General features: G+C 33.5%; 3 protein-coding genes and 1 pseudogene across 3 annotated transcripts; all 4 read right to left on the minus strand.

Annotated features, from left to right (window-relative positions):
* Nucleotides 1–1183: 1183 nt before the first annotated feature.
* Nucleotides 1184–2275, minus strand: LOC148764847 (uncharacterized; annotated as a pseudogene).
* Nucleotides 2276–5984: 3709 nt separating this feature from the next.
* LOC108660987 (uncharacterized) lies at nt 5985–7049 on the minus strand. Its single transcript, XM_018116438.2, has one exon. It carries the CDS (start codon nt 6927–6929, stop codon nt 6297–6299), a length of 633 nt encoding a protein of 210 aa, XP_017971927.2. The 5' UTR covers nt 6930–7049; the 3' UTR covers nt 5985–6296.
* A 3533-nt stretch (nt 7050–10582) lies between these two features.
* Nucleotides 10583–12128, minus strand: LOC18614510 (uncharacterized). The gene is made up of 2 exons (XM_018121529.2): nt 11556–12128; nt 10583–11260 (listed from the first exon to the last, which is right to left on the minus strand). The coding sequence occupies exons 1-2, from the start codon at nt 12126–12128 to the stop codon at nt 10583–10585; spliced, it is 1251 nt and encodes a 416-aa protein (XP_017977018.2).
* A 3657-nt stretch (nt 12129–15785) lies between these two features.
* On the minus strand, nt 15786–16799 carry LOC18614511 (uncharacterized). Its single transcript, XM_007052302.3, has one exon. It carries the CDS (start codon nt 16674–16676, stop codon nt 16098–16100), a length of 579 nt encoding a protein of 192 aa, XP_007052364.3. The 5' UTR covers nt 16677–16799; the 3' UTR covers nt 15786–16097.
* Between the last annotated feature and the right edge of the window lie 585 nt (nt 16800–17384).

The following is a 17384-nucleotide window of genomic DNA, read 5'->3' on the forward strand; positions in this document are numbered from 1 at the left end:
GAAAACATTGAGTGGTGTGTAGAGCCCCTGGCCTGGGATGTACTGATACTTACAAAGTAGCTGAGTTGACAACAAATTTTGTACACCAAGAAATGCTGTTTTTTGGCTTGTGGTTCTTTTGGTATAGAGATGGGTTAGAACAAATTGCTCTATTTGACAGTTGTCTTTATTCTTTTGGAGGGGGACATGGAACATGTGCATGCAGTCACTGGCAACTACTGATCTGCTGGAGAGAAGAAGTGATCCTGCAGATTTTTAGCTTAAGAGATAGATGTATACCAAGAGTGCTAATAATCCGTATAGATTGACCTATTAACCTGGCAAATTTCTGTCTGTAAATTAATATAAAGTTTTCATAGGATAAGATGATGAAAATAAAATAATCTGATAGAAGCATGTAATCCAAAGAGGCCCCAGAAAATGTCAACCCTGCATGCTGTTGATCTAAGAAAGACAAACATTTAAAATCGAAAAAAGAAAAAGTTGTGTGGGTCTTGCGGGATATAAACAAAAAGCTGCTTTCAAGCTTGGGCCTCAGCCTGGTAAGAGTGTAATCAAACCCAACTAGTCTTCGAGCAAGACTAGCCCTTTGGTCCAAACCTAGCAAAACAATACAACCTTGCCATGAATCTGTAATCTGCAAACCTATGTTAGCTTGAAGATTCATAGGAAATAGACAGGTTTTCTTCCCCCCTTAATTCATTAAATAATGCAATACGCATTCTCAAGTTGTTCTTGTGGGTAGCTTGTCTACAACATGTCCAGATATCAAGCTGAGTTGAATGCAATTGCAGACCCAGAAATGAATCCTTTTCCAATTATGGAGATTGGGGAATACATCAGTGTAAGAAGATGCTATGTTGTCAATGGAGCCTGATGAATTATGGCTAGACCGACATAAATCAAACCTGGAGAATGATTACAACATGATAATCGATCATATATCCAAATGAAATTGCACAAACTTAATTATTCTTTTTTTTTTTTTTAATTTGAAATTTGGATAGACTTCGTTAAGAAAAGGAGAGCAAAAGACTACCATCAAGGTAGATGCCCCAGACACCATCTTCCTCGTTGCCCAGGAGCACAACAAACCCCGACAAGAGAAATCGTGGTTGCTTATGGGATTAACAGAGAAACAATCTAATCACACATCAACCAGCTCAAAACGAACAGACGCCTGTACAGCAAAAAAACCATAAACCCTATACATTGATCTTCATGACCCAGCTATACATAACAAAAAAAGCAGAGCTGAAAGAGAACCATCCACATTTTTCTTTTTTTTTTTTGAAAAGCGGCTTGCATGCCATAATAATAACAAATCAAGCTATGGAGGAAGACGTGCAGTTACATAAGGATTCCACCACTCAAACACATAATGATGGCTCAAACTTAACAGTGCGTTCCCTATACAAAAGGGACTAATCTTCCCTACTTCAAAAAACTACTAAGATTACACTATAACCATGATCCAAACATCCTAAATTACAAAAGCTAAACAAGCAATCCACTAAAATCTAGAGAATATTCACTTCTCGAACCGCAACTAAGGCCTTCAAACACCATTGAATCAGCCACCCTAATTCCACCCTTCTGCAAGATGCTGATGAAGACTTCTCCATGCTCAACTGCCGTAAACATATATAAATAGCTTGAGTTCTAAGTTGTTCAGGCTCCCAACTTCTAGGAGTTGGGAGTGTTTGGCATCCACCTAAGCTTGTGCTTGCTGGGTCTGGTCTTTCTGGGGCTCTTCTCTCTTGTCCCTGTTTTTCAACTTAACCAACAGCTGGATCAAGCACCGCATTATTAAAGGCGCAGCAATCAAGGCGAACCGAAACGTTTCTACATCCCGAGTAACAGCAATGATCGCGCGCATATCCGTAAGATATAATCATTGAAACGCTAGCAACCCTTACTTCAAATTTGAAAGGAAATTTATGTGTGAGTGACATAATGACAAGTACCGCTGCTGAAAAGGCTAGGGTGTTTGATGTCAAGAAAACGTAGTAGGCTGCTGTCTCAGATGCATAGATAGATGATAGCAGTGCCTGCTGTATTGTCCTCCTTGGTTTCCTGCCATACACCACCAAGGGAGGTTAACCCCAGCTTGGAAGGTCACGGCAGCTATTAGGCTGGCAACTACCAAGACAACGTTGCAGGCGTCGGCTCTATATTTCTCCTTATCCTCTTTTTTTGCACCTTCCTTATACTGAAAATAACGACACCAGTCCCTGAAAGTAGTCCCAACCATTGTTTTCTCTTTGGTTATGACCTACAAACAGAATTCAAGAATTGATGAAGCTTTATGGGGATTGAAGAAAAAAAAGGTAGTAGATGGATTTCTCCAGAAAAGCTTTGGGTTTGGGTGAGTCTTGATTCAGCTTTTATAGCAAGCAATCTACCATAATAGTTGGCAACAATTTCAATCTCGTGACAAACGTGAAGTCAGAAGCGGAGGGAGGTAGGGCCCCCGCGCCCCCCCACCCCCCTTCTAAATTTAAAAAATTTATAAATATTTTAAAAATTTTAAACGAATATATTAATTTTCAAAATAAACAATTTACTTAAAAATATAAATACTATTAACAGAAATTATAAAAAGATTAACATATTATTTTTTATTAATTTAAAAAATTATCATTATATTCTAAAAAATTAAATAGAAAAAAAAGATAAAAGCATCGAGGCTCGCTTTTTTTTTTATTAATAGAAAAATAATAAATAATAATAAAATTATATAATAGTAATTTTTAAAATTAATTAAGGATAAAATTTTCTTTTTACTCTTACCATGTCAGCAAGTTGATGAAAATACTAACGGTTGATTAACAGCTGTACCTATGTGTCCAACAAAAAATATTTTTTTGCTAAGTGTATATTTTGAAAACTAATAGATCCTCATGTAATTTCGATCAAAACTTAAGTGGATAAGGTATTTTATTTAATATTTTTTGTTTTGTTTTAAATATTTATAATTTTTAAATTTCAAAAATTTAAAAATACTAGCAATGACTCAAAGCATCGAAGAAAGCAAAAAAGAATTTTGTTCATTGTGCACTGAAATTAAGGTTGTCAACAGATAGGATAATTGCTAATTTTGAGGTACCTGAATCTTAACTTTATAAGAAATAAAGTACTTGAATCTTATTAATTACCCAAATATTTTTAAAAATTATTATCCTAACCCTAACCCTAATACATCCCACCTATCTTATAATTATCCTAACTCGTTTAAAAAGTCGATTATGTAAAAAAAATTATTAAAATGCTCTTCATGGGTACCAACACTCGAGTATTTAGCTCATTAGTTGGTGCATTATTCCTCTACTTAAAAAGCAGGGTTCGAATTCCCCTTCTCTCAATTATAAAAAAAAAATGCTATTCATAGGTACCCCATCACTCGAATCCAAATCCGTACTAGTATCTATATACAATAATATTTCTCCTACATGTTTCATATAATTTACTAATTATTAAATTAATAAAAACACACAAATAATAAAATTTAAATTTAAATAATTAAAAACAACTATCTCAAATATAATTAATAATTTTATAAGTTATAAGTTTTGTAATGTTAATAAAAAATAGAAACTAAATATGTTTATATTTAAAGTGTATACATACTAAAAGTATTTTAGTAAAATATAATAGTAAATATATTTCTTATAAATAAACCTAATGTATATAAAGTATATATATTAAAAGACATTACAAGTTAATATATAATCAGAGTTTTATTAATTAATTTAATTAATTATATAAATTTGTCCTTAATTACATAAAATTAAAAAAATAACTAAGTTTCAAATCTCACAACTTTTCTTTAGATTTATATATTATAAGTGTATATAAACAAATGTATATATATTATAATTAATAATTTTATAATTTATATATTTTTGTAATGTTAACACAAAATAGAGAGTAAATATGTTTATATTTAAAGTACATACATATATACTAAAAGTATTTTAATATATATAACAGTAATTATATTCCTTATAAATGAACTTAATATATATAAAGTATATATATTAAAAGACATTATATATTAATTAATAATTATAGTTTCATGAATTAATTTAATTAATTATATAAGTTTGTCCTGAATTACAGGAAATTAAAAAAAAATAGCTAGGTTTTAAAACTATTCAAATTTCACAATTTCTCTTTAGATTTATATATTATAAGTATATAGAAATAAATGTATGTATATTATAATTAATAATTTTATAAATTATAATTTTTTTAATATTAACACAAAATAGAAAATAAATATGTTTGTATTTAAAATATATATTAAAATATTTTAATATATATAATAGTAATTATATTTCTTATAAATTAACACAATATATAAACTATATATATTAAAAGATATTACAAGTTAATTAATAATCATATTTTTAAAATGGCTAAGGGAACATTGTTCGTACATTACAGTCTGGCTATCAAAAGTCTCATTGTCGATCAATTTCTGAAATTTCTTTTGGTTCATGATTGTGCTTTTTTTAATGGTCAGGAAAATTCTAAATACCCTGTACCATCTGATAATGCATGTGAATATACAGCTTGAACTTGAAACCCTTGGAATATATCAGATAAAAACAATATAAAAACTAGCATTAAAAGTCTGACAGTGGGAGTTTCCTTTTCATTGATGCCCCTTTTTCCCCCCAATTCTGTTAAGGGTGATACTTTTGGTTGATACCTGCTCTTATCCACCTTAAGATTCTCACAGAAACTTTTCTTTTTTCTTTTGGGGTGCCACTAAAAGTGCAAAGGTGACGGTTGTGTTCATAATTGGGCAGCATTTCGGGCTGGAACAAAGAATGAAAACATTGAGTGGTGCGTAGAGCCCCTGGCCTGGGATTTAGTGATACTTACAAAGTAGGTGAGTTGACAACACTAATTTGTACACAAAGAAATGCTGTTTTTTTGCTGGTGGTTCATTTGGGTACAGAGATGGGTCAGAACAGATTGCTCTATTTGACAGTTGTCTTTATTCTTTTGGAGGGGGACATGGAACATGTGCATGTAGTCACAAGCAACTACTTATCTGCTGGAGAGAAGAAGTGATCCTGCAAATTTTTAGCTTAGGAGATAGATGTATACAAAGAGTGCTAATAATCCGTACAGATTGTCCTATTAGCTTGGCAAATTTCTCTCTGTAAATTAATATAAATTTTTCATAGGATAAGATGATGAAAATAAAATAATCTGATACAAGTATGTAATCCAAAGAAGCCCCAGAAAATGTCAACCTTTGGATGCTATCCATAAATGGAACAAAAAATTTAGCAAACAATTCAACCTTGCCATGAATCTATGATCTGCAAACCCATGTTAGTTTGAAGATTCATGGGAAATAGACAGGTTTCTTCTCCCTCAATTCGTTCAATTTTGCAATATGCATTGTCAAGTTGTTCTTATGGCCTGCTTGTCTACAACTTGTCCGGATTTGAAGTTGGGTTCAGTGCAATTGCAGACCCAGAGATGAATCCTTCTCCATTTATGGAGATTAGGGAATTCCATCGGTGCAGAAAAGATGCTATGTTGTCAATTGAGCTTGATAAATTATGGCTAGATCGACATAAATCAAACTTTGGAGAATGATTACAAATAAATGATCATATACCCTTTAATTTTTTTTTTAAAAAATATAAGGACAAATTAGATAACCCAAACTTAATTATTCCTTCAATTTTATGAAAAGAAAGGAATATTGTTACGATAGAAAAAGCTGTGCTACGTAATCTTCTATGACTAATATTACTATGACAATTTATAACTGAACTTCAATAATTGATGCATCTATTTTTTATTTAAAAAAATTAATTCAAAATTTTTTAGATAATAAAAAAATTATAGAGGCATTTGAGTTTTCATTTGTTGAACATTTGAATAAAATTCCAAATTAAATAAAATACAATAATTATTATTATCAAAATAAATCAAAACTTGATAGATTCACGATATGTGAAACAAACAGATACTTTATTTATATATAGAACATACAAAATTACACACTTTATTTACTTATCATACAAACTTAATTTTACATCACTTAGGAAAACAAACTCACAAATACTAGTATTAATTTGATACAAAGCTATTTTTAATTATTTATTTTTCAAAGATTTTTTTTTCTATTTTTAATCTTATCATGAGAAACCGGCAAATCTTGGATACATACCCTACGTCCACATCCCGTAAATATATATACATAGCTTGAGTTCTAGATTATTCAGGCTCCCACCTTCTAGGAGTTGAGAGTGAAAGCCATCCACCTAAGGTTTCGCTCGCTGGGTCTGGTCTTTTGGGGGCTCTGCTGTCTTGTTCCTAGGTCCGACAAATGCCTGGATCAAGCATGGAGGCTCAGGTTTCCTGTTTACCAACTTAACCAACAGCTGGATCAAGCACCGCAAAATTAAAGGCGCAGCAGCTATGATCAAGGCGAGTTGAAATTTGTCTCCATCCCGGGTAACAGCAAAGATTGCAGATCCATAAGTTATAATCATTGAAACGCAGGCAACCCTTACTTCAAACTTGAAAGGAAAAGTATGCGTGAGAGACATAATGAGAAGTACCGCTGCAGAAAAGGCTAGGGTGTTGGAAGTCAAGAAAACGTAGTAGGCTGATGAGTCAGATGCAAAGATAGCAGTGCCTGGTATACGGTCCTTGGTATCCTGCCGTACAGCGACAGGGGGGTTTGCAGCGACTGCTGTTTGGTTGTCCTCGTTGTCCTGCCATACACCGCCAGGGGGGTTAACCCCAGCTTGGAAGGTCACGGCAGCTATAAGGGTCGCAACTATCAAGAGCGCGTTGCGGGCGTCGGCTCTATTCTTATCCCTGTCCTCCTCGTTTGCACCTTCCTTGTACTGAAAATAACGACACCAGTCCTTGAAAGTAGTCCCAACCATTGTTTTTTCTTGGGTTTTGAACTACAAACAGGATTCAAGAATTGAAGAAGCTTTCTGTTTATGGGGATATGAAGAAAAACAAAGTAGTAGATGGATTTCTCCAGAAAAGCTTGGGGTTTGGCTGAGTCTTAATGCAGCTATTTATAGTTCGCAACAGCATCAATCGCGTGACAAATATGAAGAAAATTCACTGTTCTTTTTCTATATTTGCATGATTATGTTTGGACAAAATGAGAAGTAGATTCCTATCTCATCTTTGGACGTCAATAATTTAGATTTTTTCAACCTTGTCAATGTTGTAATTAGGACAAAAACCTGATAGGCACTTCCACTTTCACTGCCAAGATATGTCTGTATGATTTGTATTTCTCAATTTTACACAGCATTATCTTCCTTCTTGGTCAGTGCAGGAAAGAAGATTACATAATCATGCATTTCGAGTTTATATAAGTATATATTTGATATTTTAATAAGTCTTACTATCCAAAATTTCAGTAACACAATATTATTGAATACCCATAATTAAAGGGTTATTTACAAAATATGTAAAAAAATTAAATAATTATATGATATTTTGGTAAGTAAGTATCTAATCATTATTTTACGTAATAAAGTATCTAATATTTCAATAATTTTATTTACTCATGTTTTTCATATAAGTTATTGATAAAGCATGTTTATGGTGACTAAATAATATATGAAAAATAAGAAAAATAATCATTCATTTCAAAGTTAGTAAAAAAATTGATAAAAGTTACGAAAAATAATCATATTTTTAAAATTAATGTTTTTGCTTTCCAAAATTATTTTAAAAGTTACAGAAATCACATATTCTTAAATTTTTACATAATGTTATTCACAAAGAACATATTATAAGCAGGTGGACTGAAAATAATGACAGGAGGGTAGCAATCACTTTTAATTTTTAAATTTTATTCCGAAATCGAATTATTAACTTGATATAAAACTTTATAAAATTATTTTTTAATTTTTTTTAAATAAAATTCTAAATCGGTCATCAATTATAAATTTAATAAATCTCATGTAATTGATTTCAATTATTGCTGGCGTGCATGTGCATAGTGGAAATCTGGATGACCTTGACTTAAAACGCCGGTCTAATTATCTAAAGCATAGTTATCCATAATCCATAAGACGAGACAAAAGCCTTTTTGGAGTCACTGTTTTATCATGAGGACCAGCTGTGCTTAGTCCGACTTCGAATTGCCGGGCCATTTTTAGTTTGTTTCCATTGATGACGTGTTTGAGCTCATTTCAGCCCATGACTTCTCTTTCCAGGGCTTCATCTGAAGTCAGCATTGCATTGCATGATGAGTTTTCTCATGGAAGCCGCCGGGGACTGTTCTCATTGACTGAGGTGTCTTTTCTTTATCGTCCAGGTTGTCATTTGATTTAGTTTAATGGTTGTTTTAATAATATAGTTCATTTTGCTGTCAAAAGATGTCCTCAATTATGTTTCGCTTTTTGGAAACAAGAAATGAAATCTACTGTGATTTACTACCATAGGCATATTTTAATCTACTATTATTAGTCTTTATTTGAGTTTAAAATGTGTTTTTATCATTATTTGTTCAATTCTCGTTAGAATATAAGATTGAAAAATAAAAAATATAAGAAAAAAGTATCAATTATATAATTAATCAGATATAAAATTTCTTTTAATAATAATGATAATTTTATTTATAATTAAAAATAACATGATCATATAGTTAATTTTACTGTCCTTAACAAATCAGCTATAGGCCCTTATCAATATTACAATTACATTTTAACATCAACATCCATTGCAATCAAAAACTCAAGAGTGCTTTTCATAAATGGACTTGAGGCATAAGACGTTTTTAAGAGTAGTCCTCTCTATAATTTTATTTGTTTTTAGTCAAAAGAAAAAAAATTAGATAAAATTATCTTTAATGAAATCAACCCATTCGCTAGGCTCCGTGCTTCAATCCGAAACTTATTAACGGGTCAAGTATGTTTAGGTTTGCATCTTAAATTGACTTATATTTTTTGAACTTTCCTTACTAGATTATTCATCTCTAGTGTATTTCTTACCAGAAAGAAAAATGTTTAAGCATTTTGAGTATTTTGGAGTAGTTTTTGATACACAAAGAAAATTTGTGAGCGTTTTGAACATTTTTATACATTTTAGAGTGATTTTTGATATATGAAGAAAAACTTTCGAACATTTTGAGCATTCATATTTGTTAATTATGTTGTTAAATGAAATATGATATATCGTTTGAAGTTGTTGATCTTGTTAAATGGAATTCAGTAGTTTTGGTATTTTTGAAAATTATGTGACTAGTTTTTAAGCATTGTGTGACTGACTTTGGGCATTACGTGACTGATTTTTGATAAGGCATTGCGTGACTAGTTAATAGGCATTGCGTGACTGATTTTGGGCATTGCGTGACTAGTTTTTTATAAGGCATTGCGTGACTAATTTCTGATAAGATATTGCATGACTAGTTGATAGGCATTGCGTGATTTTTTAGTAAGGCATTGCTTAAAAATCAGTCATGTAATGTATAAAAACTAGTCATGTAATGCCTAAAATCAATCACGTAATGACTAAAAACTAGTGACACGGTAATTAAGTCACGCAATACCTAAAAATCAGTAAACTCAATTTTGAGATTCTATGAATAAACCAACAAACTCAAAAACCTAAAACACATTTTTTTTTTGCTAAGCCATGAAATTGTGAATTTCATAAAAGATAGGTTACAAAATTCCATAACCCTCCAAAGCAAGAGAAAATATATCCATATCGGGAGGTTTTGCTCACTCCCCTTATACAAAAACAAAATATACCCTATTTACAAAATATTTCCTAAACAATTTCAACTCAAAATCCCTAATAAACATACTTAACAATCATCCCAATCTCAGACACAATAAAATCGTGAAACACCATAAAACTCATCAAACATGTTTTAGCTGTTTCTTTCTCTCTAAGCAAAATCGTTGTCTGCAAAAAGCAAAATCGCTGTTCATCGCCCTTAAAAACCCCGAGATCCACCATCCAAAAAAATAAAACAAAATAAAAAAGAGCTTGATGTCATATTTGCGAATTAGATGACGAAATAAATATATTTGAGCAGAGAGAGAAATCGATATTTAATTTTAAAATTTTTATATAGATGGCAGGAGAGAGAAAACTGAAACCATTTTAATTTGTCTGAAATTATTTAAAAGGCATTATTGTCGAGTCATATCAAAAACTGACTTAAAATTATAGAGATGGTTATTTTTGAAGTCACATTTCTATGAAGGTCATTTCTCACAATTTTTTCAAAACTCAAATAGTCCCCAATAACCGGATGCAAAAAATTCATATAAAGAAGAACAACACTTACTTGATTAAGAACCAAATAAACTTCAAAGTTTTAAAAATAAAGAACAAGTTATTATATATGTTGGCAAGATAACAATTACCAGAGGAGTATAATTCCGAGGTACTGAATCAATTCATTGTACAAAGAGGAGCCACATTCTAAATTCCATGTCGATTTACGTTCGTCTCTAATGCTTTCTCCTTGTATCTGGACCAACTCTCCATTTCTTGAGCAACCATATGGTAAACCGTGCAAACTCCACAAGAAATAGAATTCCCATCACAGTGACCGTTATATATATATATCTCTCATTTTCGTTGGACCTATATAGATTATAGCTACGACATAAGTACCAATCATTGAAAACATGGCCAGCCGCAAGCCTGCCCTGAAAGGGAATCCACTGGTGAGGAGAAAGATCATGGCAACTGATGCAATGAAACCAATTGAATTAAAACCGATGAACACAGAAAAGATTGGAGGGTTTTTACTCATGACAGCCTCTCCAGGCGACATGGTTCTAGATCTCTTCTGAACGGTGCTGACGGTCGGATTGTTTTTATTATCTGAGTCTGACCAAAAACCACTTGGAGAGTTCAGAATTGCTTGGTATGTGATCCTTGCTATCAGGACTGCCACAATCATTAATGAGTTTTTAGTTTCACTTGATGATTCCGTAACCTCTTTCATCAGTTCCTTCCATAGGTTCCATGAAGAAGAAGATAGCAATTTTTGCTTATTGTTAAAGTTTTCTGCTTCGGTTTGAACATGTGCAGGGCCTGTTGTGCTTTCTCGGGCTTTCAAAGCTCCAGCTTGCTGAAATATCTGATGAATCTGAATATCATAACAATCACCTCCACTTTGGAGCAGAAGATCTAGGACATCCTTTGGCGTAAAGCCGCTTGAGTTTATGGCATTTACGTTAACGCCAGAAACAACTGCTTCTTGACCAATTAACAGACCTATAATCTACAAACGAGTAAATATTCGTAATTTACAACCTCTGGAACGAATACCAACAACGCAATCAGTGCAATCTGAATTTTTAGAATAGCTAAGGAATTAAACAGAGTTTAATTAGAATAACATGCTTTAGACTCCACCATGACCCAAACCAGGATTTAGTAGCACATCTGCTTGGACTTATACTTCGAATATAATAGATTGAAAAAGAAGAAAAAATATAATAGATTGAAAAAGAAGAAAAACAAATAAATAAGAAAAGATTAAGTAATTAACTAGCAGGAAGAACTGCAAAACTTGCCTCAGGTTGTCTGTTGAAGGTCGCCTGATGTAATATGGTGTTCCCATCCTTTTCTTTCCAAATCAAAATTTCCATCATATCTAACCTCCTTATCTCCTCGATCAGTACCCTTGCAGCCTCAATCTGGTTACTCTTCACAGCCAAATGGAGGGCAGTTTCACCAAAAGCAGTCAGTTCTTTAACAGACTCGGGGCAAGCCCAGACCTGTTCCTTAACAACATCAACTCTGCCTTTCAAAGCCGCGCCATGAAGTGGAACCTTACCATCTTTTCCCTTCAAAAGACATATGTCATATCCAACTCTCATAAGCTCTCTTATAATTTCAACGTGCCCTTTAGCCGAAGCGACATGCATCGGGCTAAAACCATTTTCACTTAGCTCCCTAGCGAATGCTGGCTTTCTGCTCACAATTTCTTTTGTGATTTCTGTTTGTCCTGCCATTGCTGATATGTGTAGAGGATTATCGACAGAGTTTAACGCAACTCGATCAAGCAGAAATGGATCTTCCCCGAGTAATGAGTGAAATGCAGAAATATCTCCAGAACGAGATGCTTCGAACAATCTTGGTTCCATTTCTACTTGATCTTGTTGCCCTTACCAGTGTGACAAAATGTAGTGTGAGCTTTGAGTTTTCTTGGGACATTTTATAGTATATTTAAGGTGATAGAATTCGTCACCGGGAATGGAATTTGATCCTATGGGCAAGCTGGCAAGCAATGCAAGCAAAAGACAAAGGACTATATGCTTTTTACTATTAATTTACCTTTGAAACCTGGAAAGCGGCATAGAAGGTAACTTAGAAGATCTGAAAGATTGAATGGTCTAAATTCATTAAAATGAAGAAGAATTAAGGTTAAAATTTTTTAAAATTAATATGTTGAATTTAATCAACAATTTTTTCAGAATTGAGCTTGGATATTTTGATTTACATTGCTTTTATTCATGAGTTGAAGTATTGAGATTTAGTGATTCAAGTGTAAGAGAATCATTTGAATGATTTTCATCTTTTACTGTTAAAAAATTTATCAATTGTTTTCAACTTGTTCATACTTAAATTAAATTTGGAAAAAAAATTTAATGCAGTCAATATCCAATATTTTTATTTTATTTTTATTTAAATTTAAAATATTAAATATAAAATTAGTAATGCATAAAATATAAATAATTAAATTCGATATACAAAATTTTATATAATGATTAAATATATAAATAGTTAAATAATATAAATAAAAAAATTTATTTCTTAATTTTACACAATAGTAGTGAGTAGTCGGGTTCTATTTTGTCCAATTGTTGCATCCACCATTATTTCTATTAAAGGAAGAGGAAAATCTTGTTCAAGTCCAAAAAGAGAGAGGATATTACACTTCTATATTTCCGTTAAAGAGGATTTCCTATTTGGGTTGGGTTTCCACTTAAATGTGACCCCGAATACCTTTCACACCTACTACTTCTACTTGCAAAGAGAGATGATGTTGCAACCTCCACCAAGTATTGCAGATTCCTCTTTAAGCCTTGGGAGGTCACTTAAAGCCCATTTATGCTTCAATGAAGAAGAATCCTCTCATCAAAAGCAGCAACAACTAGCTGTTTAAGGCCTTCAATGTTCGCTCTGATTTCCTGAATGAGTTAGATACAGAGACAGTGACTTTGTTCAAACATTTTGGGCTGGCAGGTTGAATGCATGACTTGTGCACTAAAACCCCACATGTTCCCCCCCTCTCTCTCTCTCTTCTTTTGGTTTCTTGTGGTTTCCTTTTTTGGGGTTTTGAATCTGAAATTGTTTATGTATGTACAGATGGGAGTTTCTTCTTTACAGTCTGGCTATCAAAAGTCTCATTGTCAATTAATTTCTGAAATTTTTTTTGATTCATGATTGTGCTTTTTATAATGGTCAGGTAAATACCCTGTAACATCTGATAATACATGTGAATATACCGCTTAAACTTGAAACGCTTGGAATATATCAGATAAAAACAATGTAAAAACTTGGAGCTAAAGTCTGAAAATGGGAGTTTCCCTTTCATTGATGCTCCTTTTTCCTCCCAATTCTGTTAAGGGTGGTACTTTTGGTTGATACCTGCTCTTATGCACCTTAAGATTCTCACAGAAACGTTTCTTTTTTCTTTGGGGTGCCACTAAAAGTGCAGAGGTGACAATTGTGTTCATAATTGGACAGCATTTGGGGTTGGAACAAAGAATGAAAACATTGAGTGGTGTGTAGAGACCCTGGCCTGGGATGTACTGATACTTACAAAGTAGCTGAGTTGACAACAAATTTTGTACACCAAGAAATGCTGTTTTTTGGCTTGTGGTTCTTTTGGTATAGAGATGGGTTAGAACAAATTGCTCTATTTGACAGTTGTCTTTATTCTTTTGGAGGGGGACATGGAACATGTGCATGCAGTCACTGGCAACTACTGATCTGCTGGAGAGAAGTGATCCTACAAAGTTTTAGCTTAAGAGATAGATGTATACCAAAAATGCTAATAATCCGTACAGATCGACCTATTAACCTGGCAAATTTCTGTCTGTAAATTAATATAAAGTTTTCATAGGATAAGATGATGAAAATAAAATAATCTGATAGAAGCATGTAATCCAAAGAGGCCCAAGAAAATGTCAACCCTGCATGCTGTTGATCTAAGAAAGACAAACATTTAAAATCGAAAAAAGAAAAAGTTGTGTGGGTCTTGCGGGATATAAACAAAAAGCTGCTTTCAAGCTTGGGCCTCAGCCTGGTAAGAGTGTAATCAAACCCAACTAGTCTTCGAGCAAGACTAGCCCTTTGGTCCAAACCTAGCAAAACAATACAACATTGCCATGAATCTGTAATCTGCAAACCTATGTTAGCTTGAAGATTCATAGGAAATACACAGGTTTTCTTCCCCCTTAATTCGTTAAATAATGCAATACGCATTCTCAAGTTGTTCTTGTGGCTAGCTTGTCTACAACATGTCCAGATATCAAGCTGAGTTGAATGCAATTGCAGACCCAGAAATGAATGCTTTTCCAATTATGGAGATTGGGGAATACATCAGTGTAAGAAGATGCTATGTTCAATGGAGCCTGATGAATTATGGCTAGACCGACATAAATCAAACCTGGAGAATGATTACAACATGATAATCGATCATATATCCAAATGAAATTGCACAAACTTAATTATTCTTTTTTTTTTTAATTTGAAATTTGGATAGACTTCGTTAAGAAAAGGAGAGCAAAAAACTACCATCAAGGTAGATGCCCCAGACACCATCTTCCTCGTTGCCCAGGAGCACAACAAACCCCGACGAGAGAAATCGTGGTTGCTTATGGGATTAACAGCGAAACAATCTAATCACACATCAACCAGCTCAAAACGAACAGACGCCTGTACAGCAAAAAAACCATAAACCCTATACATTGATCTTCATGACCCAGCTATACATAACAAAAAAAGCAGAGCTGAAAGAGAACCATCCACATTTTTCTTTTTTTTTTTTTGAAAAGCGGCTTGCATGCCATAATAATAACAAATCAAGCTATGGAGGAAGACGTGCAGTTACAAAAGGATTCCACCACTCAAACACATAATGATGGCTCAAACTTAACAGTGCGTTCCCTATACAAAAGGGACTAATCTTCCCTACTTCAAAAAACTACTAAGATTACACTATAACCATGATCCAAACATCCTAAATTACAAAAGCTAAACAAGCAATCCACTAAAATCTAGAGAATATTCACTTCTCGAACCGCAACTAAGGCCTTCAAACGCCATTGAATCAGCCACCCTAATTCCACCCTTCTGCAAGATGCTGATGAAGACTTCTCCATGCTCAACTGCCGTAAACATATATAAATAGCTTGAGTTCTAAGTTGTTCAGGCTCCCAACTTCTAGGAGTTGGGAGTGTTTGGCATCCACCTAAGCTTGTGCTTGCTGGGTCTGGTCTTTCTGGGGCTCTTCTCTCTTGTCCCTGTTTTTCAACTTAACCAACAACTGGATCAAGCACCCCATTATTAAAGGCGCAGCAATCAAGGCGAACCGAAACGTTTCTACATCCCGAGTAACAGCAATGATCGCGCGCATATCCGTAAGATATAATCATTGAAACGCTAGCAACCCCTACTTCAAATTTGAAAGGAAATTTATGTGTGAGTGACAACATTTGAATGAAATTTCAAATTAAATAAAGTACAATAACCATTACTATCGAAATAAATCAAAACTTGATAGATTCACGAGATGTGAAACAAACAGATACTTTATTTATATATAGAGCATACAAAATTACACACTTCATTTACTTATCATACAAACTTAATTTTACATCACTTAGGAAGACAAACTCACAAATACTAATATTAATTTGGTACAAAACTATTTTTAATTTTTTATTTTTCCAAGATTTTTTTTTCTATTTTTAATCTTATCATGAGAAACCTGCAAATCTTGGATACATACCCTACGTCCACATCCCGTAAATATATATACATAGCTTGAGTTCTAGATTATTCAGGCTCCCACCTTCTAGGAGTTGAGAGTGAAAGCCATCCACCTAAGGTTTTGCTTGCTGGGTCTGGTCTTTCGGGGGCTCTGCTGTCTTGTTCCTAGGTCCGACAAATGCCTGGATCAAGCATGGAGGCTCAGGTTCCCTGTTTTTCAACTTAACCAACAGCTGGATCAAGCACCGCAAAATTAAAGGCGCAGCAGCTGTGATCAAGGCGAGTTGAAATTTGTCTTCATCTCCGGTAACAGCAAAGATTGCAGATCCATAAGTTATAATCATTGAAACGCCAGCAACCCTTACTTCAAACTTGAAAGGAAAATTATGCGTGAGAGACATAATGACAAGTACCGCTGCAGAAAAGGCTAGGGTGTTGGAAGTCAAGAAAACGTAGTAGGCATCTGAGTCAGATGCACAGATAGCAGTGCCTGCTGTATGGTAATCGTTGGTTTCCTGCCATACACCGCCAGGGGGGTTAACCCCAGCTTGGAAGGTCACGGCAGCTATAAGGGTCGCAACTACCAAGAGAGCGTTGCGGGCGTCGGCTCTATTCTTATCCCTGTCCTCCTCGTTTGCACCTTCCTTGTACTGAAAATAACGACACCAGTCCTTGAAAGTAGACCCAACCATTGTTTTCTCTTGGGTTTTGAACTACAAACAGGATTCAAGAATTGAAGAAGCTTTTTGTTTATGGGGATATGAAGAAAAACAAAGTAGTAGATGGATTTCTCCAGAAAAGCTTGGGGTTTGGCTGAGTCTTAATTCAGCTTTTTATAGTTCGCAACAGCATCAATCCCGTGACAAATATGAAGACAATTCACTGTTCTTTTTCTATATTTGCATTATTATGTTTGGACAAAATGAGAAGTAGATTCCTATCTCATCTTTGGACATTGATTATGATTACGTCTGTTAATTAATTAATAATTTAGTTTTCTTCAACCTTGTCAATGTTGTTAATTAGGACAAAAACCTGATAGGCACTTCCACTTCCACTGCCAAGGTACGTCTGTATGATTTGTATTTCTCAATTTAATGGCATCACCTTCCTTTTTGGTCAATGTAGGGAAGAAGATTACATAATCATGCATTTCGAGTTTATATAAGTATATATTTGATATTTTAATAAGTCTTATTATCTAAAATTTCAGTAACACAGTATTACTGAATACCAATAAATAAAGGGTTATTTACGAAATACGTATAAAAATTAAATAATTATATGATATTTCGGTAGGTAAGTATCTAATCATTATTTTACGTAATAAAGTATCTAATATTTCAATAATTTTATTTATTCATGTTTTTCATATAAGTTATTGATAAAGCATGTTCATG

The sequence above is a fragment of the Theobroma cacao genome, chromosome 1 (genome assembly GCF_053813885.1).
Source record: "Theobroma cacao isolate CCN51 chromosome 1, ASM5381388v1, whole genome shotgun sequence".
Lineage (NCBI taxonomy): Eukaryota > Viridiplantae > Streptophyta > Magnoliopsida > Malvales > Malvaceae > Theobroma > Theobroma cacao.